Source organism: Phascolarctos cinereus, unplaced genomic scaffold, assembly GCF_003287225.1.
Source record: "Phascolarctos cinereus isolate Bilbo 61053 unplaced genomic scaffold, phaCin_HiC Scaffold_1;HRSCAF=81, whole genome shotgun sequence".
In the NCBI taxonomy this organism is placed as follows: domain Eukaryota; kingdom Metazoa; phylum Chordata; class Mammalia; order Diprotodontia; family Phascolarctidae; genus Phascolarctos; species Phascolarctos cinereus.
Genome location: NW_027555514.1, coordinates 102,007,481 through 102,029,651, shown reverse-complemented (window position 1 = coordinate 102,029,651; position 22,171 = coordinate 102,007,481). Strand labels below are relative to the sequence as shown.

General features: G+C 40.6%; 2 protein-coding genes across 3 annotated transcripts in view; one reads left to right on the top strand and one right to left on the bottom strand.

Annotated features, from left to right (window-relative positions):
- The window catches only part of AGK (acylglycerol kinase), a 99,861-nt gene extending 91,270 nt beyond the window's left edge, over nucleotides 1-8,591 (top strand). For both annotated transcript variants that reach the window (XM_020997957.2, XM_020997958.2), the window contains exons 14-16: nucleotides 1,032-1,102; nucleotides 5,856-5,940; nucleotides 8,228-8,591. In XM_020997957.2, the coding sequence (XP_020853616.1) occupies nucleotides 1,032-1,102; nucleotides 5,856-5,940; nucleotides 8,228-8,365 (294 nt within the window). In that variant the 3' untranslated portion in view covers nucleotides 8,366-8,591. The remainder of the gene's footprint in view (nucleotides 1-1,031; nucleotides 1,103-5,855; nucleotides 5,941-8,227) is intronic.
- Nucleotides 8,592-11,894: 3,303 nt separating this feature from the next.
- Nucleotides 11,895-22,171, bottom strand: part of DENND11 (DENN domain containing 11) — a 53,680-nt gene continuing 43,403 nt past the window's right edge. Inside the window, 5 exon segments of the mRNA XM_020997956.1 lie at nucleotides 11,895-16,410; nucleotides 18,076-18,144; nucleotides 18,978-19,018; nucleotides 19,020-19,129; nucleotides 21,258-21,389. Of these exon segments, the coding sequence (XP_020853615.1) occupies nucleotides 16,215-16,410; nucleotides 18,076-18,144; nucleotides 18,978-19,018; nucleotides 19,020-19,129; nucleotides 21,258-21,389 (548 nt within the window). The 3' untranslated portion in view covers nucleotides 11,895-16,214.

The window sequence follows — 22,171 nt, the reverse complement described above, 5'->3', positions numbered from 1 at the left end:
GTAGAGTTGTGGTTATAGTGCTGGACTTGGAGTCAGCAAAACCCAGGTTCAGATCCTTACTCAGACACATAAGGGCTGCATTACCCTGGACAAATCACTTAATTAAGCCTTAGTTTCTTCATCTGTAAAGTGGAAATAATAATAGTATCTATCTTAGAGAGTTCTTTGGAGGTTCAAATGAGGTAATTTATATCAAGCACTTTGCAAACCTTTAAAGAGCCATATAAATTATTATTGTTATTATTCATGCCATATGATAAGTGATAGTCCTCCTGAATATCTCCCAACTAACTTGGTGCAGGAAAGTAGAAACTAAACAGAGGGTCACTCAAACAATACTATAACCAGAAGAAAGTAGGCCATTGGCTGCATGTGAACCCTACATGATGGGGACTTGAATTTTTTCATGGAGAGCTAGGCTTCCACTACTGGCCATTGACTTCCCATGAGTCCATCACCAGCAGGTTGTAGAAAGAGAGACCTACACAAGGTGACCACATAAGGCATCCTTTCTTTCCATAATTTATATTATACACCTTGTATGTGGCTCTCCATATGGTGGTATCAATAAGAATGGAAAATCTGAAAAACATTTCCATGGCATAAAAGTGTCTAATCAGAAGGAAGGTCTGCATATGGGACCAGGAATTACATTAATAATACTAATTATTGTTTTTAGTGATCAGTCTCTGCCATGAATATCTTTGAGCTATTTTGGCTTAGGAAATAAGAAACAGAAGTGAAAATCATAGTCCCTGAAGGAAAAAGTCAGAAGCACACTTCTCAGCTGTAGAGCATAAGCCTCCTCCTGCCAGACTGCAAGATCCATGAGAGCAAGGGACTGTGTCCTTTCTAAACTTATCTTTCTCCCTTATCTAGCATGAAGCTTTCCCCACATTGAACGTTTACTGAAGCCTTATTGAATTGAACCTCCTTTGGCCATGAACAATCCAGAGGGAACACCCAGGCTAAATCTTATTAGCTGCAGTGTTAGAAACACTAATAAGAGTTTTCTGAACTCTCTTTCTCAGGGCACAGAAGATTTCATGAACATTTGCATTGAACCAGATACTGTCAGTAAAAGTGACTTCATAAGTATAGGGTAAGTACAAAGGAAAAGAGGCTGGTTTGGGGAGTGAATGAGTGAGGTTTTAGACTCTAGTGTTCTCCAAATTCACCAGTGGTCTTGAGCATCAAAAGAGAGAATCTGATGGAGTTGGATTTTAGTTCAATTTTCAGATTGGACTTCCATGCTTGGCTCCACCCCCACCTTCAGGGTCCTTTATGAGAAGATCATACATAGTTCATTTCAGCCTTATTTTTTAACCTACCAGGAAAGTGGGAGAACTTAATGACCAGCTCACCTTTTTCCTTTCCCAGGACTTTAATCAACTATCAAGCATTTAGTAAATGCCTCATATGTACCAGGGATTTTGCTAGGTGAAGCAGTTTCCTGCCTTCATTCCCTTCCAGGAGCTTACATCTGAACAGTATATAATGTAGATACATGCCTGTATATACACAGCATTCCAAGCAGATAAAGGGAACTTGGGGAGGGGAAGAGCTGGAAGACACTTGGCTGCTGGGGAGTAGAAGAGGCCTTGTGCAGAAGGATTCTTTGGAAACTCCACTCCTGCCGGACCTTGGATCACAAACTCTTTCTCTAAGTCTCCACAGCACACAGCCGTGCTGGTCTTGGAGAGGCTGCTTTGGTTCTGGGTCAAGGGGTAGGCTTTACCTGCCTCCTGGTTGGTTTTCGTTCTCAGTGCTCCCTCTACTGCCTGAAGAGGGGAGAAGCACATTCATCTGCAGCAGGATCCCCATGGTTACTGTTGTATTCACAACTCTCAGCTTTGGCAGCTGGGAGGGCCTCACTTGAGTGAGCGCCATTCCTGCAGTCAGTGCAGAATCTTCAGACTCTAGATACAGCCTTGGGTTTATCTACTCTATATGGAAAATGCCTTTTGTTTTCCTAGGAGCTGTGGTTTCTGTTGTCACTGAAGCTAGATAATGATGAAATCTCTTCTCTTTAAGTCTGGCATCTGCTGATAGGAATAATCTTCCCTCCTGATCCTGATTGTGTTGTGCTAGGTTTTGTCTTGTGCAGTTTGAGAACAGGAGCAGATCCTTGTGATGGCGTGATTCTGTTGTATTTGTGGATTTTCAGAAGGGGTAGGAAAAGAAAATCGTGTGTAGTGCTGGGTTCCTCCAAAAAAGAATATTTTAGCCATATCAGGACAGTTGGAACTCTGAGGGCAGGAGCAGAGAAAGAATAGGGATGAGACCTGTGGTTTTGTTGGTAAAGGGAACTCCCGGTCAGCAGGTTTTCTGCAACCTAGTCTTAGAGAGTTGTCTGGGACACTGAAAGTGACTTGCTCACAGTCTCACAGCCAGTATGTCAGCGGTGGGACTTGAACACAAGTCTTCCTGATTCTGACGCTAGCTCTCTAGCCACTTTCCCATCAAAAGATACAGGCATGGTTTTTTTAAAAAGTGTGTTTGTGTATGTATATATGTATGAATTAAATGTATTATTTTTAAAAAGGAGCATGAAGAATCATCAGGCTTTATTTAGGTGAGAAGAGTTTGATGAGCCCTGTTTTTTAGGGGGATTGTAAAGTCAAGAGAGTCCCTCGCATCTGGCTTGTGGAATCAGTTTTCCTTTTGTTTGGCCACTTGCTCATGTGAATGTTATGATCCCTCTTGAAAACCACAAAACAGCTTTGAGACAAAGAGCCTAAGAGACTAGTTTTTCTCCTCATTCTGCTACCTTGAGAAAATAATTTAAGCTTTCTGGGCTCCATAAGCCTCATCTTTTAGATGATAGGGAAGGAGAGAGAGTAGAAGATCTTCAAGTCCTTTACAGCTCCAAAATTCTGATTCTAAATTAATTTGGGAAGACTAAAGGAAAGATCATTTACCCTTACTTGATATCTTTATTGTCTTGAAGTATTATTAACATGATTATGCTTTTTACTTAGCTAGAAGAAGAATATTGAAAAAGAGAAACAAAGGGTTTGGGTTTTTTATTTTTTCATTTATTTGAATCCTTTTAGTCAAGGTTGTACTCAAAGAAATCTGAGGTTACTAAGCCAGAGCCTATATTCCAGCTGTGTCACTTCTACAGTGCCTGTACTGGTAGGAAATAGTTCCCCTTTTCCTAAAGTCACACTTCCTCTTATTTTTTTTTCCAATATTTCTGCCAGTAGTTGTCGGGCTTCTGCCCTCTCTTTTGGTTTCTTCTTTTTTTTCCTATTGTCCCTCTCATGCCTATCTCCTCCATAGTTACCATGCAGGTTTTTTAATCATTTGCTCCCCAAGAGTTACTGAGTCATTTGATGATTTCCCAGAAACACTTTCTTCTGAGATCCAGACTTGCGGCCTAGGTTGTGTGTATCATACAATGCCTTGCTTATTTGCTGACCGCAGATACCTTTGTCTAATCCAACAACTACAGAGTAGTGACCCTATAGCAGAGGAGACTCTGGGTAGGTGAAAGTTATTTTTTGTGTCATTCTCATTAAGCAGAATATCTGCTTTTACTCAGTATAGGGGGATGGCATCCAGTGCATCTGAATAATCGATAGCAGAAAAGGTAGGATAAGATCTGGGATTTCAAGATGTGTTTTTTAAATCTAGTGAAGGTTTCGTATTTGAAGATGTAATATTATAGCTAGAAGACTAGGAAATAAACATTGGATTGATTCACTTAGGTTTCTTATTATCTTTTCTCCATTTCTTAAAGTATTTTACATTTGAAGCCTATGCCTTTCACTTGCCCAGTGGATTTGAGAGATTTAATAACAACTTAGTTTAGGTATAGGACTGGATTCAAATACTGAATTTCTCATTGTGTTCATGTGAAGATGAGATTACGGTTGTACAATGGAAAAAGCATTGGAGTTAGGGGCTCTACCTCTTAACCGTTTGCATGACCTTGAGCAAGTCTCAGCCTCTCTAAACCTCAGTTTTCACAAATGCGCAATGGGGATAATGTTACCTACCTTAACCTGGCAGCAGCTTTGTTTTAAGGGTTGAATAGGCTCATCCATGCTCACCATTCATTCAGCTCGTCGTATTAAGTGCTGACTGTGCAGATCCCCATGCTGGCTGCTGGGGAATGTGCCAGTATCTCAGCCCTGTGCTTGTTTAAGATCTGGCAGTGGGGCGGGGCGGGGAGGAGAGGAGATACAAAACTAGATTATAAATTACAAATAAGGTTATAGAGGCTATGTGCTATAGTGGAAAGACTGTTGGATTTTGGAATTGGGAGACTTGGATTTGAATTGTGGCTCCACAAGTATTTATTAAGCTGGCACTGTGCTAGTTGAGGGGGTTATAGCAGTGAAAATAGTCCCTGCCCTCAAGGAGCTTGCATTCATGGGGGAAGGCAGCATTTACACATATTGTGTACAAAATAAAAGGTGATATTGAAGGGAATACCTTAGCATCTGAGAGGAATCATACAACGCCTCATGTAGGAATTGGCATCTGAGCTAAGCCAAAAAGAAGCTAGGGGGTTTTTAAGAGTTTGGGTGAGGAAGGGAGTATATTCCAGGCATGGAGGACAGCCTGTCCAGGGCATAGGATGGGAGCTGTGACGTCACGTGTAGGGAGTAGCAAGAAGGCCAATTGGGTTGGAGCATAGAATGCTTAAAGTAGAGCATAAGCCCAGGTGTCAGGGATGAAGGGCTTTAAATGCCAACCATAGGGTCATAAGATCATAGCCATAGAGGTGAAAGAATAGTTCAGAAATGATCTAGTTCAACCCCTTCATTTTACAGTTGAGGAACTTAGGCCCAGGAACGTTAAGTGACTTCTCTAGGTTACGTAGCTAGTGAGCACCAGAGGCAGGTCCTCTGACTCTAAAGCCTGTGCTTCTTCCACTGTGCCAAGCTGAATCTGACCTTAGAGATCGTAAGGAGCCACTGGACTGACTTCTGTTGGTGGGAAAGCAACATGGTCAGGTCTGTCCTTAAGAAAAATCACTTTGGTAGCTCTGTGGAGGATGGCTTGAAGAGCAGTTTTGAAATAGGGTAACCAGTTAGGAGGCTATTGTAGTAGCCCAAGTGAGAGGATAGAAAGGTACTTCCTGGCAGCATGACCACAAACAAATCATGTAATCTCTCTAAGACTCTGATGATCCTGTCTGTAAAATGGTGGGAGTATTTGGACAATTCATCCCTCAGTGTTTATAAGAAAAGTGCTGTGTAAATCTTAAAACACTATATAAATGTGATTTAGTATTATTATTATTATAGGTGAAAACACTTATAGACTATAAAGGGCTATACAAATTGAAGATATTTCTTAGCAATTCTTAGATGCACATCTGATTTGATTTAGAGTAAAAGTTGTCTTTTGATTCAGAATTAGTGTTGTTGAAACCAGGGTTTATATCAAGAGGTCAAAGATTGTGGGGGAGACGGGGGTAATGTTGTCTGTTTTATTGTTTTTTGTTATTTTTCACAACACAGCTTCATTCTGATTTAGTTGATGAATTTCCTTTTAGATTATTTTAAGAGCCCAGAACACAAGCAGAGGCAGTACTACTTTGAATTAAAGAACTAATCTTTGTTGTAGGGCACAGTGATGTTTCCCACATAGGCTTTGGTAATGCGTTTTGTCTCCAGGTCTCCAGAGCCGAGTGAGAGTTTGTGTCTGAAATGGACAATGGCCATGATAGGCCTTCTTTGGCTGCTGTGTTCAGTCGTGTTTGGGAATTTTCTTTCTTTGGCTTCTGTGTGCTCACACCTTAGTTCTACTCCTTCATTGCATTGTCTTCATTGCATTGTAGATTCCTAATTACAGTTACTTCTGTCAGTTTCTAAGCTTGCTTTTTCCCGCTTCAACAGAAGTCAGAAGATGAGAGACCCTCACACGTGTCCTGAAGGCTCCGAGTACCTCCAAGCCAGCCGGTGTACGTTGCTTCTTCCTGAGGTAAGAGTTCAGGGGCAGTAGGCTTGCATCATCCGTCTTTTAACTCTTCTGAGGCAACATGGCATATGGAATCAGCATTAGATTGGTGCTGGAAGACCTGGATTCAAATTCCAGCTCTGACATTTACTAGCTGTATGAAGAAAGCAGGGCCCCCTCAGTGTTCTCATCCATTAAATGTGAGTAATAGTATGTGTACCCCTTACTTCACAGGGTGATTGTTGTTAAGAAAATTACTTTGTAAAATGTAAAGCATTCTATAAAATGCAAGCTCTCATCTTATTCTTCCTTGGGACTGGGGTGTTTTCAGAGATCCTAGCCTCCAACACTGAAGGTACTTCTTCACTTTGCCTTAGAAAGTACAAGGAAAAATCATTTCCAAAGCCAGGATTTGATATTTGCTTTCTGGGGGATTCTTATTTCTTTCTTTTTTTAAATTATGTAAACATTTCCATATTAGTTATTTTGTACAAGAACACTTGAATAACAGAAAAAAATGAAAGTGAAAAATAGCATGCTTCAATCTGTATTCAGTTAACATCAGTTCTTTTGTTGGAGGCAGATAGTATGCTTCATCATTAGTCCTTTGGGATTGTCTTAGATCATTTTTTGCTGAGAATAGTTAAGTCATTCACAGTTCTTCATTGGACAGTGTTGCTGTTATTGTGTACAACATTCTCCTGGTTCCATTCATTTCACTATGCATCAGTTCATGTAAGTCTTTCCAACTTCTTTTAAATCATCCTGCTTGTAATTTCCTACAGCACAATAATATTCTATTACAATCATATACCACAGCTTGTTTAGTCATTCCTCAATTGACAGGCATCCCTTTGATTTCCAGTTCTTAGCCACTACGAAAAGAGCTGCTATAAATATTTTTGTACAAATAGTCCTTTTCCCTTTTTGGGGGATATCTTTGGGATATTGATCCAGCAGTGGTTTTGCTGGATCAAAGGGTATGCATAGTTTTATTAGCCCTTTGGGAATAGTTCTAAATTGTTCTCCAGAATGGTTGGATCAGTTCACAACTCCACCAACAGTGCATTAGTGTCTCAGTTTTCCAACAGCCTACATTTTCCAATCTGACAGGTGTGAGGTGGTATCTCAGTGTTGTTATAATTTGTATTTCTCTAATCAGTAGTGATTTAGAGCATTTTTCATAGGACTATAGATAACTTATTCTTTGACTGAAAACTGCCTGTTCATATCCTTTGACCATATCAATTGGGGAATGACTTTATTTTTATAAATTTGACCCAGTTCTCTATATATTTGAGAAATGAGGCCTTTATTAGAGATACTTGTTGCAAAAAAATTTTCCCCAGTTTTCTGCTTTCTGTTTTTAATTTTGGTTACATTAGTTTTGTTTGTGTAAAAAATTTTTAATTTTATATAGTCAAAATTTTGCATTTTGTAATGCTCTGTATATTCTCTGGCCCTAAATTTTTCCCTTATCCACAAATCTAACAGATGAACTGTTCCGTGCTCTCTTAATTTTCTTATGGTATCATTTAATTTGCATTTTGACTTTATCTTGGTATAGAGTGTGATCTGTTCGTCTATACCTAGTTTCTGCCATACTGTTTTCTAGTTTTCCCAGCAGTTTTTTTCAAATGATGAGTTTTTGTTCCAAAAGTTTGGATCTTTGGGTTTATCATATACTACATTACTATGGCCATTTACGATAATGTAAATTGTACCTAATCTATTCCACAGATGGACCACTCTATTTCTTAGCTAGTACTAGATTGTTTTGATAATTACCACTTTATAATATAGTTTGAGATCTAGAGAAGGCTGTGGAGGAGAAAGTGAGGCTGGTGACCTTGCACAGCCCTCCCTCACTTAAATCCAATTCACTTGCAAGTCATGGCATCATCTTCCTGATGTCATGGGCCTCTTTGGGAATGAAGGACAAACCACAATGGCTAGACTGCCTTTTGGGGCATTTTTTTCTTTGATTCCCTTGATGTCCTTGAGCTTTTGTTATTGCAGATGGATTTTATTATTTTTCTAGCTCTACAGAATAATTTTTGATAGTTTGATTGGTATGGCACTAAATAGATTAATTTAGGTAGAATTGTCATTGTTATTACATTGGTTTGGCCTACCCATGAGCAATTAATATTTTTCCGATTGTTTAGATCTGACTTTATTTGTATGAAAAGTGTTTTATAGTGGTGTTCATAGAGTTCCTGGGTTTGTCTTGGCAGGTAGATTCCCCAAGTATTTTATATTGTCTACTGTTATTTTAAATGGACCTTCTCTTTCCGTCTCTTCTGTACAGGGAACAGGTGGCTCCTTCAGCATTGACAGCGAAGAGTATGAAGCCATGCGTGTGGAGGTGACGCTGCTGCCCAAGAAGCTCCAGTTCTTTTGTGACCCACGACAGAGGGAGAAGATGCTCCAGGTGCCTGTGCAGTGACCATGGACAAGGGGACAGAAGTCAGCTCTTCTCGAGGAGCCGTGGGGGCGCTGCAAGACTGTCAGGCTGTGCTCGGGGACCACACTCTGAATAGCAGCACCTTGTTATCTCGGGGCCTTCTTGTGCAGAGTGCCCTCTGCCACCTGGAGCATCCCCAGATGTCCTGTTTACCATCTGTTGTGCTGCCATCTTCTATTAAAAGCATGCTGCAGTTTTTGTCTCGACAGTCTACCCTTTTTGATGTTGGTTTCCCCTGGTGTGTATCCTGACTTTCAACGAGTTTCTTACACCGCCAAACAGCACATGTTTAAATGGAAAAGGGTGGGGTCATCTTTTACCCCCAGCCCCCACAGTGCTCCTCTGATGTGTCAACATGACCAGAAGGTGACCCTTCTTCCTCAAAGCAAGGCCAGTGGAATAGAAACTCAGGTCCTACTCACCTGGGAAGGGTTGAGTATGGGCTTGGTAGTAGACTCTGCTCCTCCTCTCTGGGGCCAGTCTGGCCATTTCATTCCCAGTTTGGCTGCAGGAGATAGCAACCTCTCCTCACCTACAGTAGTGCATGGTCATAGAGAGGTTTTTTACTTAGTGGGAGTATCTGCACTGATAAAATTACAGTTCCTTCAAGTATTAAATCCACTCACTTGCTGTTGCCCTTTAGGGTGGCGCTCTTTTCCCTGGAGGCTTTTTCTGGCCCTGGTACTTCTTGAGGTGATGCCCTTGTTTGCAAACCCTCATTTTCATTTTCCTCTTGACTTGACCCTGCCTTAACAGAAAACACATATATAGTGGCTTCTCCCTTAAGTTGGAATATGATATTGTGATGCACCTGATTTTGAACCTTTAAATGAATATAAGCGCAGTTCAGGAAAGGAAAAAACAAAAAGTCCTGAAGGAAAGTTGGCTCGGAGCAGAATTTTCTCTCCAGCTCTTCACCTTGCCTCCCATCACCCCCTGAAAAAACCAAAACATATCTCCTCCCAAGCTTGCCTAATTTGTCTTAACATATATTTCTATATTTCACTTGTGCTTCCTCTTTCTCAAGTAGGAGCTTTAATAATAACTTAACATTTGTAATGCTTTCAGGTTTTCAAAAATGCTTCCTTTGCAGCAACCTTATGAGATAAGTTTTATGTAAATATTATCCTCATTTTTCAGATAAAGAAAGATTTCAATTAGGTTAAACAATTTGCTCATGGTCACATATCTAGTATGTGAATCCACATCTTCTGACTCTAGACCTGTGTTCTTTATATTAAACTAGACTGCCTGATTTTGAGTAGGTTCAAATATATTTAAAGACAGCCTATCTATCATTCCTCTTCTCCTCAGCCCCTCCCCAGGGAGAAGTGATCATGATTGTAAAAAATAGTAATTTTGAGGACCTGAGTTCAAATATGGCCTCAGACACTTGACACTTACTAGCTGTGTGACCATGGGCAAGTGTCTTAACTCAGATTGCCTCACCAAAAAGCCAAAAAAAAAAGGGGTAGTAATTTCTAGTTGTAGAAAGGATCGCCAAATTTGGAGTCAGAAGACTAGGATTCGAATCCTGGCTGTCTTAGTAGCTGCTGCACTGTGGGCTAGTTAATTAAGCTTTTATGCCTCCATTTGCTCACCTATAAAATGAGAAATACTTATACTACCTGCCTTACAGGGGCATTTTGAGAATCAGCTGATACAATGTATGTAAAAATATAAAGAGCTATTTAAATGTCAATTGTTTCTCTCCCCCCTCCCCTTATGCAATATATGGGGTGTTTTCTGTAACATTGTTTTCTATAACAGAGCCTATAAACAGCAAAAACCATTTGTTTTCCTCCTTCCATGTTTTGACTTGTGAGTTTCTTATCTGAAACAGAGCAGCTACCTAGTTTTCTGGGCTATTTTCTCCATTACTTTAGTCGCTTACCCAAATTGTGCATTTGGATTGATGGTGGAGGGCAAGTATTGAACAGAATTAGTATTATATACTGCCACCATCCATTTTTGTTTTTAATGTTAACATTTTAAGTGGAAGTACATTTCTGGTTTTTGTTTTCTATATTATATATTTATATATGTATTTTGTTTTCTACATTGTGTGTGTGTGTGTATTCGTTCTACATTATACAGCTTTATTTTACTAGTGAAATTGTAAGGCCAACTCTTCCTGTGAATTTGCTCTTCTGTCTCTTTGAGAATATATATCCATATTGTGATGTTATTTCTTTGCTTTTCTCCATACTATGCCTTATTTTTTTTCTTTTTGGTGAGGGTTGGGGTTAAGTGACTTGCCCAGAGTTGCAGAGCTAGAAAGTATTAAGTGTCTGAAGCTGGATTTCAACTCAGGTCTTCCTGACCCCAGAGCTGGGGCTCTATGCATTGCACCACGTAGCCTACCCTCTACTTTATCTTATAAAGAAACATCTGTAGGGGTAGCACTGGGCAGCAAGAAACCTGGTATCAAAACGTTCTACTTAGAACAACATATTTCTGTAAATATGTTGATGCTGGTTTGCTTTGACGAGACACTAAAGAAGGAACAGAATGGGTTTTTTATTCCAAAGCTGCTTATCGACAGTAAATGGTCTCAGGGCACAACACTGCCCTCTACCAAAAAAAAAATTTAATGAAATAAAACCTAACCTTTATCATTAACCACATTTTAAAAATAGATTACTACATTAGAATAAAATTTTTAACAAATGATATTGGCAGTATGTCCCTGGATAAATGACTTAATTTTTCAGTACTGTAAGCTAGTATTGTCAAACTCAGATAGAAACTGGGTCACTACACTGTACATCAGGATCTCTGCAGGCTGCATATTGACTTTAAAAACTACGTATTAACATCATCTGTGTTCTACTGTATTTTTGTTTCACTAAATATTTCCCAATTACATTTATCTGGTGCAGCACATTTGATACCTCTGCTGCAGGCAAACCTCAAGACAGGGATTCTTAACTTTTTGTGCAGTAGATCCCTTTGGTGTAGGTAGTCTAGTGAAGTAATACTGTGGTTTCTTGCCTATATTCATAATTGAAAGATTCTCAATTTCAATTAGAGTGAAAATAAAGGTATTACTTTTTTTTTTTACTCCATTCAAGTTTACTACCACCTGAAATACATGGTTTGTGAACTTCCAGGTTAAGAATCCATAAAATAAGTTATAGAGAAGATCCTGACAGGCAGGCATTAGCAAAGGAGGTTTCTGTTACGAATAAAGTTAGTTCCAGTACTTACTCCCTAATATTTTCCACAAAAATATTTGTGGAACAGATGTTTGGTCTTAATTGCATCACTCACTCTTGAAGCTGGAATATTCAACTGAAGTGGAATAATGAATTTTCTCTTCAAGATGAACTTGTAAATTTATCCTCTCTCCTCCTTGACTTCCTAGGGATGGCTGCTGTCCCGAAAGGAATGGTGGACCTCTAGAAGCAGCAACCTTTCAGGCATCCCCCAAGGATCAGCATGTCCCAACATAAGCCCAGGCACATCCAAGCCCCTTACCACCAGGCACAGAGTGATTACAACCCATGTATTCATGTTAAAATGGGAACTTTAATTGTAAAAACGATTTTTCCATAACTCTGGTCATATCAGCCTCTGTAGACTACTTGGCTCAGATCTATACAGGTATGATATAAACTATCCAGTAACCATTTGTACAACAGAACAAACTCAAGTGCCATTTTTGTCTTATCATTAGGGTTAACCCCAGCCTTCGGGCCTTTGGAATTGCCACAGCTAAGAGTTAGTAGGGTTTTGCAAGCATTGTCGTTGGAGTGGTATTTACCCTACTGATTTTGTGGTTTCATATTTGGTAGGTAAAGACTCTTCAGGGAAAGAGGTTTTGGAGAGGGGGTGGAAACCGTCAGGTTTTTGTTATTGCTAGCATAACATTAATAGATGTGCTTTCCATCTTTAAGGTGTTCAGGAGGCCGCACTGGTCACATGGCAAGAGGAATTAGATTATATTCATCCACATCTGTTGTTTTTTCTTAAATTTAACAGGGGCTTCTAAGATGACCAAAGATTGACCTGAATGAAGTGAATAAACCTAATGGGGGGGAGGAGGGTTAGACATTTCTTCTCCTCTCTCCCACCCCACCCCCTTGCCCTTCAACCTTTCCATCAGAACAAAGGGAGTTTATTAACAGGAGCTGATTGGTCAGGAATATGCAGCTTTACTGCTAAGAAAATAGATTTCTTCTGTAGTTGGTGTAACTAGTTATGTTATCTCCTTCAGGAATAACTAAACCTTATTTCCTAAGAAGAGAATATTCATATTTGATGACAACTATCTCTGCTAAGATGTTTAAATCATACTCCTGTGGCTTCTTTTAGGGCAGGTTTCCTTAATATAACAAAATTGCCTTCTTCCAGCATTGTAGTTTTGAAATCCCTTAAATATTTAGTCACTGATAGAAAAATAACTTTTCCTTTCCTGTAAGAAAAAAAAATCAATTTGCAGGATTTTCTAACAATATTCAGTAATCTTCTATAGCTCTTTAGAGCATAGACCTATTAGCAGTCAAGATAAGATTTCTAATCACATCTTTTAAGGACATGCTGAAAGGCATGGACTCTACTCTCTTTCAATTTTCTGTCCTTCCACTTCTGTATCTGACTGTCAAGTCAAACTGCGGTAGCATCCCTTTTTAATAGGAAAAAGTCCTACACATTATCATAAAGGATGCATGGGCTCTACAAAGGTAAGGGGGCTGCTCTGCAGTCAACAGTTCAGGGGATGGGGAGGCTGAAGCTTTTACCACCCAAAGCAAGGGATTCGTGGTCCCATCAGTCAAGTGCAAAGGCAGATCTTGGTGATAAGACACCTATTCTTGGGTCTCCCCAGGTTTTTTTTTTGGCTCTTACTGCTACAGAGCATCAGATCTTGGGGGAACATTGACTCTTTGTGACCCTCAGTCCTTACAGGCTTGAGCTGCTAGGATTGGCAAGACCACTGGCCCATGTTGCCTAGAGTGTAAGTTTTTACCTCTCCTTGGCTGGGGAGCACCACTGCCATTAAAAGGTCAATTTAGTTGTTGCTCTTCACAAGGGGTTCCCCCAAAAAACTCCTCTAAAGGCAAGTAACTTCATAGTTCTATTTTAAAGGATTTTCTAGTTTGCTCAAACATAAGCACCTTCAATTCTCACAGCTTTTGTTAAAAACAACAAGATGGCAGTAAGGTTTTAAATTTATCTTCATCCTCCACTGCTCAGGTTGAAATGTGATGGATCAGTAGTTGGTATGGGAATTTGCACACTATGTGGGTTTTTTACATACATGTTTTGGTCTCAAATTTTGCTTTATTTTAACAGAGAAGAACAAGGTAAGTTACATATGCGACTATGTACCACAGATTCTACCTAAGCAAATCCCTCATGTTCCTTTTAATCTCTAGCTTGCTTACCCCCCACCCCCCCCAAAAAAAATAGGAATGAGAAACATCTGTGATGCTTTGATGGCTGATGCCCTATGAGAGCAAAATGTTTTCTATTTCAAGTCAGTGACCATTCACTACGGTTCAGTAGTGTGCGAAGCCCCTGGTCTAATATTGCAAATCAAGAATGATAATCATACTAGGGAGAAGGAATGCTTCAGGTCTGACTGAGTCAGAAGGCTCACACCAGACAGCTTTGAATCCTGTCTCCTTGCCTTACCTCGATGAGTACCGTCACTGTCTAACTCTGTGTAAAATGAGCTGGACTTTAAAGCAAGAAGACATTTTGGAGTCCACAGAATGACTTGTCCTGGCTAATGCCTCTTAAATAGTTCTGACATCCTATGTACCTAAGTGGGTGCCTTTCTGTCATGAGGTCCAGGCCCTTGGTTTCCAGTCTGCTTTAAGGGAATTTATGGGGATGATCAGGTGCGTAAGCTCTGCAGGAATTAGAGGGTAAAATCCTTACCTGCTTGCATACGGCAAAATTAGTGGATAATGACAGAAGAGGCTGGATTGTACCTCAGATTGAATATATAGCCCCAAAGGTCTCTTTAAACCTTAGATCCTATGAATGTAGAGGCATTTTAAAGACAATGGAGTAACAGAGGAAGTTAGATTTCTTTTTTCCTTTACAAATACTTGCATCACTGGAATGCTGGCCACTGCACCCATAGCAAAAAAAGAAATTCATTAAATCTTTTCTGTCTATATTTGAAAGTCCATACTTAGTTATTTATGGATCTACCAAAAAAAAGTTATACCCTGAATATGGAGAATGTGTTTGTATTACCATCAAGTATATCTGCATTTCACATTACTTGAATTTCACACCCTAAAAGCCAGGCTCAGCAAACACTTCTAAAGAAAGCAGAAGCTTTTGTCATCCCTGATGGTAAAAAAATATAATTCATTTTTTTCCTCATTGTTCTTCCCAACTGTGGCAATTCATCTCTGGATCATGGTTCTCTCTTAGCAAGAGAAAGAAGGGGGAGAAAGCACTTCCCAAAACAGCCCAGGCTATGAAAACTGAGAGCCAGGAGAAAGAATAGTTCCTATCCCACCATATCCCCACAATCCCTGGATTGTGAAAGGTCTCATTGTAGCTCCCAGAAGCAGGCTACTGACTGCAGCTAACAGTTCCCCTCCTCTTCCTCCAAGTTAACAGGAGGGCAGTCACCCACTACTTAGCTGTCTGGATGCCTTTCACAGCCATATTCTATGTGGGAAATTGGATGCATCCACAACTCGTGTTCAGTAGTGTTCTTGACCACTCTACCCTCAGAGAAGGCACTGTTGAGATTCCTTCCTACCAAGGAAGGGAATAAATTAACTTCTCTGTCTCTGGCTTCAGCTACTAGACTCAAAAATGCCATGCATGGCCCTTCATACTAAAGATAAATAGGACCTTTAAAAGAGATAACATCTGTTTCCTTAGCTTTGTTTAATATAATACTGTGACCAGTTGAGATAACCAGCCCCAGTACTCAGTAGATTTTAAAGAGTTTAACTTTCAGTTTCATGCCACTTTTCTATTCTATAAAATAAACTCTGCCCTTTAAACCCAGCACACATAGCCCTCAGTGGAAATTAACCCGCAGGAAAATTTTTGTCAAGGGCATGGTAGTCAACCCCTGCCCCCATCCAAGCTCTAGCTTGAGCTATGTAGGATTTAGAATGGAGGGAAAAGGGAATGAATGGCCTGTAGCAGTCCTGGAAAAGTGTTTCAACTCTTGCAAGTTTCCTATGACATTAGACCAGTTTTCAGTAGTACTTAGGCTGAGACGCATACTTGTGTCCTGCCCTACAGTCACTGCCACCAAAAGTGTACTTGCTTCCTTTAGTTGAAGCAACTGCCCACCGAACAGGAATTCACATGATGAGATCAGAGGATCAAAATCCTAAAATAACATCCAGGGACTCAAGGTATCTGGTCCCTTGCCTTCAGGTAATGGTGTATTTCAATCATACTGGACAGATGGTTGTCTTCTCTTGAACACTGCCGGTTACAGAAATTCTACAACCTTCCTGAAGTCCGTTCCAATGTTTTAGAGAAGCCGGCTGTCCTGGTAACCAATCTTCCACTTGATCTCATCCCTGAGTCACTCTAGAAGATCTCCTTAAGAAATCAGCTTTCTCTCTCACTTCCCAAGGTCAGACCAGACCCAAAAACCTGGACAGTTTTGGGGTGAAAGTTCTATCAAAGCCAGAATACAAAACCAAGGTTGTTCAATCTGAGTGATAAGGAAGGGGACAAAAGGAAAATGTAAAAGTTACATTTGTTTGAAAAGTATAAGTAATGTTCTTTCATATAAACTTGTTAAATAAAAATGAAATCCTTTGGGAGCCAGTGGGGTGAATTCCAGGGGTGTGCTTCTCTTCACACGAGGGAGTCATTTCTTCATCAGCCCTCTCTAAGGGCAGCAGGGATTATCAATGACTAGCATCACATCAATGCCATATGCTTCCAGCAAGTCCATAAGGAAGCTTCGGTCCCCTTGGGGGTCCAGGCCCATTCCCCGGGCGTGCTCTGCTGTCAGGGTCTTGTCCTGGCTTGCGGAGACCTCCAGCAAAGTCTGGAATATCCTCCTGTTCTGCTCTAAGAAAAACCTGTAATGCCCAAGTTATAGCATGAGAAATGGAACAAAGTTCACCCAAATAATTACAAGAAAACTCAAATGTGAGGAAACCATTGATACTTTTGTTTTCAAGGTATTTCAAAGCATTCACTGTTTAAAAGGCAAAGGACTTTTTAAGGGGGCTGGAAGGGAGGGAAAGGGACCACTTACTTTTCCCAGGAGAGAGAACTTTAAACTGAAAATGGAGACAAGGAGAAAACTGTTCACATAGATCAACTAAGCCAAATTTGAAGAAAGTAACATGTGACATGAGATGAACAGTCATGGAAAGGTCCAAGAACTCATTGGAGAGAGGGTCCAGAAAGGGGTAGTAATACTCCTTTTAAGGAAGACAGGTAAGGAGGAAAATGCATCTTAAAAACCTTACCTTTTTTCAAGGATCAATTTAAGGCCCTTTTGAAGCTCTCACTAATTCTCTTAGTTGTTAGTGGGTTCTCCTGCCTACAATAATCCTGTATTTACTTCTTTTTCTATATATTAGGTACCCAAATCCAGGGGTTCCTAACCATTTTTTGTGCAGTCTTCTGTCAGTCTGATGAAGCCTGTGAAGTTCCTTGCTTACATTCATAACTGAAGGAAATGTTATATTTCAATTAGTGAAAATTAAGGTATAATTTTTTCTTCCCTTCCACGTTCATAGACAACCCTCCCCCAAATTTATGCATGGACACTCTTAGGGTTCAAAGATCCCAGGTCAAAGAACCCTGGCCTAGGATAATATAAGCCCTTTGAAGGAAGGACTTTTGTTTTTTCTAGCACTTAGCATAATACCTTGTCCACAGGGATAGATGATTTCCTTGGTATGGGAAGTCCCAGGTAAGGAAACTCCCCTACCAATACAGATTAGAACCTTCTCTGCAATTTCTAATCTTGAGAGAACTGCCTAGAACATTGAGAGGTTAAATGAGTTGCTCAAGATCACCTAGCCAGTAGATGTCAGAGGCCAAACTTGACTCCAACCTGACTATGGCATGCTGCCTTGTATGTATCAGGGGTTTAATAAAAATGTACTAAATTACCTGACAGAATCAGTGAAGATCATGAAAGGTCTCAACAGCTTAGAATGAATCTTATAAAATGTTTTTAATACAGTTGAAATGAGTAATTTGACATTTAATTAGTATAAATCTACAAATACAGAATGAGAAAGTAACGTCAAGATAGCTGGAAGAAACTGATCTTAGGCTGATTTAATAGCTTAGTATCTAAAATCCTGAAAATGAGCTAGAATAAATAAAAACTTATGAACACTCTATTTGAAAGAATGCCTATTAATAAGAACAGCCACTAATGTCTAGAATCACTAATCTTATTTCAATTAGAACTTTGCCCACAATTCTCTAAACTGTCTATTTTTTGACCTAGTGTTACCCTTAGAAAAATATAGCATTTTTTTTGGAATGGCAAAAAAACTGGAACCCAAGGAGGTGTTATCAGTCAGGAAATGGCTAAACAAATTGTGGCATACGAATGTAGTGGAATACTATCGTGCCATAACAAAAGTGATGGATTTAGAGAAACCTAGGAAGACTTCTATGAACTGATGCAGAACAGAGGAGAATCAGGAAGACAACTTAGGGATGTTCCTTTTACAGTGTTGGTTAATAGTCTAACTCCTAAAAAGGGGCCAACTTACAGAACAAAGAGGTCTTCTTCACAAGGGTTGCAGTCCTCACCCACCTCCTGAGAGTACAACAGCATCTGCCTGTTTTAAAGAAGAATGTAGTCAAGTATTTGCAGACTGCCTGAGAATCCCAGGATATCATGCAGACAGCTGGGTGGTTATACCAGGCTCCCTGACTAATCCAATGGGCAGACCCAGCAGTGTGAAACCAGGTAGTAAAAAATGGGAAAGAAGGAACAGAGAAAAGTATGGGCAAGGGAGAACTAATCAGAACCAGAACACAGGCTTTTCCCTTCTCTTTTCAAACTCAGTTTGCCCAGAGATCATGCTAATTGCATCTCTTCCACTTTTGCTTAAGGGCACTCTGGGTATGAAGCCATATAAAGTAGATCAACACGATTAAGTCCCGTGGCCCTCATCAAGTTGGGTAAAAAATGGGACAGCATTACAGAAGGAGCCTGCCTTCCTTAGGAGGAGGTTCTTCTTTTACTTCCCTTCCTCTAAGTATTACACAGCTAGTTCTGAATGGGCAGAAAAGTTCCCAGGGAGTGGGCAGAACAGAAAACCTGTATATTCTTGCTTACAAAATGAAGGGCCATACCCTTCTCCCACTGGTGAATTCCTGTTGGAGTCTCCATTCCCCTCCTGGCCTGGTTCCTAATCTTCTGGACCATGGCACTACCTCTGTACCTCCTTAATTAATTTAATCTTTTCCACTCCCTTTTGTTCTTATCTCTAGTGCTTAGTAGAGTGCCTGGCACATAGTAGTGCTTAATGGTTCTTTCCTTTTTTTCTAGAATGAGAAATATAATAATTTATCTCCATTCTCCCCTGTACCTTCTCATTCCCAAAGCAGGTTGGCCCACATTTTACCCTGACCCATCCTACCACTCACACTGGCACCTCCCCCCTACCTCTGCTCATTAAGTCTCCGGTATTTTTCTTTATCAGCACTGGTTGAGCTTAAGCAGTGGCTGCAGGTGTTCATGGTGCGTCTTCACATTCTGGTTGTCCACATAAACATCATACAAATCATGCTTCTCTTCAAAGATCTTCTCTGTTGTACCTGTAGAAGCCAAGGTCAACAATCAGGAAACCAGGTTGTGGTTTCATAGTTTCATCAGGGAATTCCATAACAGTTTCCAAGTCATCCAGGAGTAAGGAGGAAACGGCACCTGATCAAATGAGATAACAGTACATAGCAGGCACTTAATAAATGCTCATTCCCTCCCCCCACCCAAAAGGATAGACTCTTGAAGAATAGGAAGTCAAAGTCAATCAATGAACATTTTTGAAGAACCTACTGTGTGCCATGCACTGGGGATACAAAAAGAGGCCAAAGACGACATGCAAACAAATATATTCAAAGCAAGCTATATACAGGATAAATAGGAATAATTGACAGAGGGAAGAGCTTCTTGTAGAAGGTAGGATTTTAGGTGGGATTTAAAGGAAGCCAGGGAGATCAGCAGTTGGAGAAAAGGAGGGAGAATGGAAGGGTCAGAGGAAAATGCCCTGGGGCCAAGAAATGGAATGTCTGAATGCCAAATAGAGCGTTTTGTATTTGATCCTATAGGCAACAGGAATTCACTAGAGTTTGAGCTGGGGAGAGGTATGTGACATGATCAGACCTGCACTTTAGTGACTGAATGATGGATGAAGTGGGGAGAGTTGAGGCAGGCAGACCCACCAGTCTGTTATCACAATAGGGCCAACAGACTGGCGACAATGTCGGAGGACAGGAGGTATAATCAAGAAGTTGCAAAGGTGAAATCAACAGGCCTTAGCAACAACTTGAATAAGGGGGCCTAAAAGACAGAGAGAGGTCCAGGAGGAATCATAGATTCCAAACCTGAAGAAGTAGACAGATGATGTTGCCCTCTACAGTGACGAGGAAGCTAGCAGGGGGAAAGGGTTGGGGGAAAAGATAAGGATTTCTGTTTAAGGCATAACGAGTTGAAGATGTCTACTGGATATCCAGTTTGAAATGTCTGAAAGGCAGTTGGAGATCTGAGCTGAAGGGTAGCAGAGAGATAGTGGCAGAATAGGTAGATCTGAAAATATTCAGCAATCTATGGAAGCTGATGAGATCACCAAGTGGAGTAATAACAGAGGGAAATAGAGGAGGGCCCAGGACCGAACTCTGGGAGACACTGGAGGGGGATCCAGTAAAGGAGACACAGAAGGAATGGTCAGATATGTAGGAGAACCAGGAAAGAGTGATCAACAGTGTGAGCAGCCACAGAGGTCAAGGAGAAGAAAGACTGAGAAAAGGCCACTGGACTGGCACCTAAAAGATGATCATAATTTTGGAGAGCAGTTTCAGTGGAATGCTAAGGTCAGGAGCCAGATAATAAGGGATCTGGAAGAGAGGAATGAAAGTGGAGGTACCTATTATAGACATCCTTTTGAGGAGTTTACTACAAAGGTCAGAAGAGATATAGAGGACAATAGTGGGGATGGAAGGATCAAGTGAGTTTTTCAGAATGGGGAAGACACAGACATGTTTGTAGGCAGCAGAAAATGAGCCAGTAGACAGGGAGAGATTGAAAATAAGTGAAAGACGAGAAATGACAGAGGGGACAATCCACTGGACGAGATGGGATGGTCACTTGGACAAGTAGAGGAGTTAGCCTTGGTAAGGAGTAAGGCCACTTCATCATGTGAAATGTGTAGAGAAAAAAACAGCAGAAGGCATATGCGTGATATGAGGAAAAGAGGGAGCTCATGGCCTCAGTTTTTTTCTGTAAAACATAAGGGAAGGCTCTCTTAGCTGAGGTTTCAGGAGAGAAGAAAAGATTTGGAAGAGAGGCTGTGGAGAGTGAGTTGATAAGGGTGGTATAGTAGGATTGCTTAGCAGCATTGAGGGCCCAATTAAGGTGATGTAACAAATTTGTAGTGGACCCAGTCAAAAGGTTGTCCTTCTTTGCAAACAAGGTTTTCTATATCCCTGTTGGGAAACTGGGCTGGCAGGGGAGGGCCAAATTGTCTTGTGCTGGCACAGGTGCACATGGTTGCTGTGGAAGATGCTTGGACTGGCCCCTAGCAGATTTTCCTCAGGAGACACACTGTGCCCCACAGGAGATGAAAGTCTGGCTCCGTGAGCTGAACAGCCCTTCCAAAAATACTGTTCTCTAAGCATAAAGGAAAGAGAAATACAGATGGGAATGAAGGGCAAATGGTGCCATACTCACAAGCCACGTAAGATACTTCTATCTCTAGGCTCTCAATATCTGCCACATTCACATAAAAAAAGGGTTTGGATTCAGGAATTGTTCCTCCTATGCCTGGCAGAGAGACATTGGCCAGGCAGCAGCAGCAGTATACTGTGGACAAGCAGAAGAGAGAGATTCCATTTAGAAGAGACTGCCATCATGTATCTCCCCCCCCCCAATTCACTGTCTTCTGTTCCTTGCACCTCCACCCCAGCCATTGCTATAGGACCAAATAAAAGCATCCTCCTTCTCTAGAGATCAAACCAGACTGAAAAGGTCTAGAATGCAAAATGAGGCTTAGTGAGATCAGAGGTAAGCATGGCCATTATTCTAAAAGTGTAAAATTCAGTATTTCCATAAAAGATAGTATGCCAATGGAATGAGTAGTATTAGCCAAGGGACAGCCCAGTCACTGAGGCAAGGTTTAGGGTCAGCAAGTTTAATTTTGATATTTATTTTTCTCCTTAGCTTCCCTTTATCTCTTAGATACTGATAATGGTCCTACCTGTAAAGGTTGCTCTCCTTTTCTAATGATGGTTTCACACTGAAAAGACCAAAACTTTAATAGTGTTATCCACACTATGGGATATGTTGAGACTGTGGATTATTATATCTGATTTCAAAATAAGGAAACTGAGACAAGAAGTTTGGACCATAGAGCTGGAAAGAACTTTAGAGGCCACTGAATACAACCCCCTCCTTTTTTAATAAGTGAGGAAACTGTGGCCCATGGTCACATAATGCCCTACTGCCTTACATAAAGAGGTAAGTTAGCATCTTAGCTTTCCACAATCCCAACTGTGACAAACAGGAAACTAGGTTGTATAGTGCTAGAGATGGAGTGCTAGACTTGGTCAGGAAGACCTGACTTCAAATTCTGCCCAGTTACCATC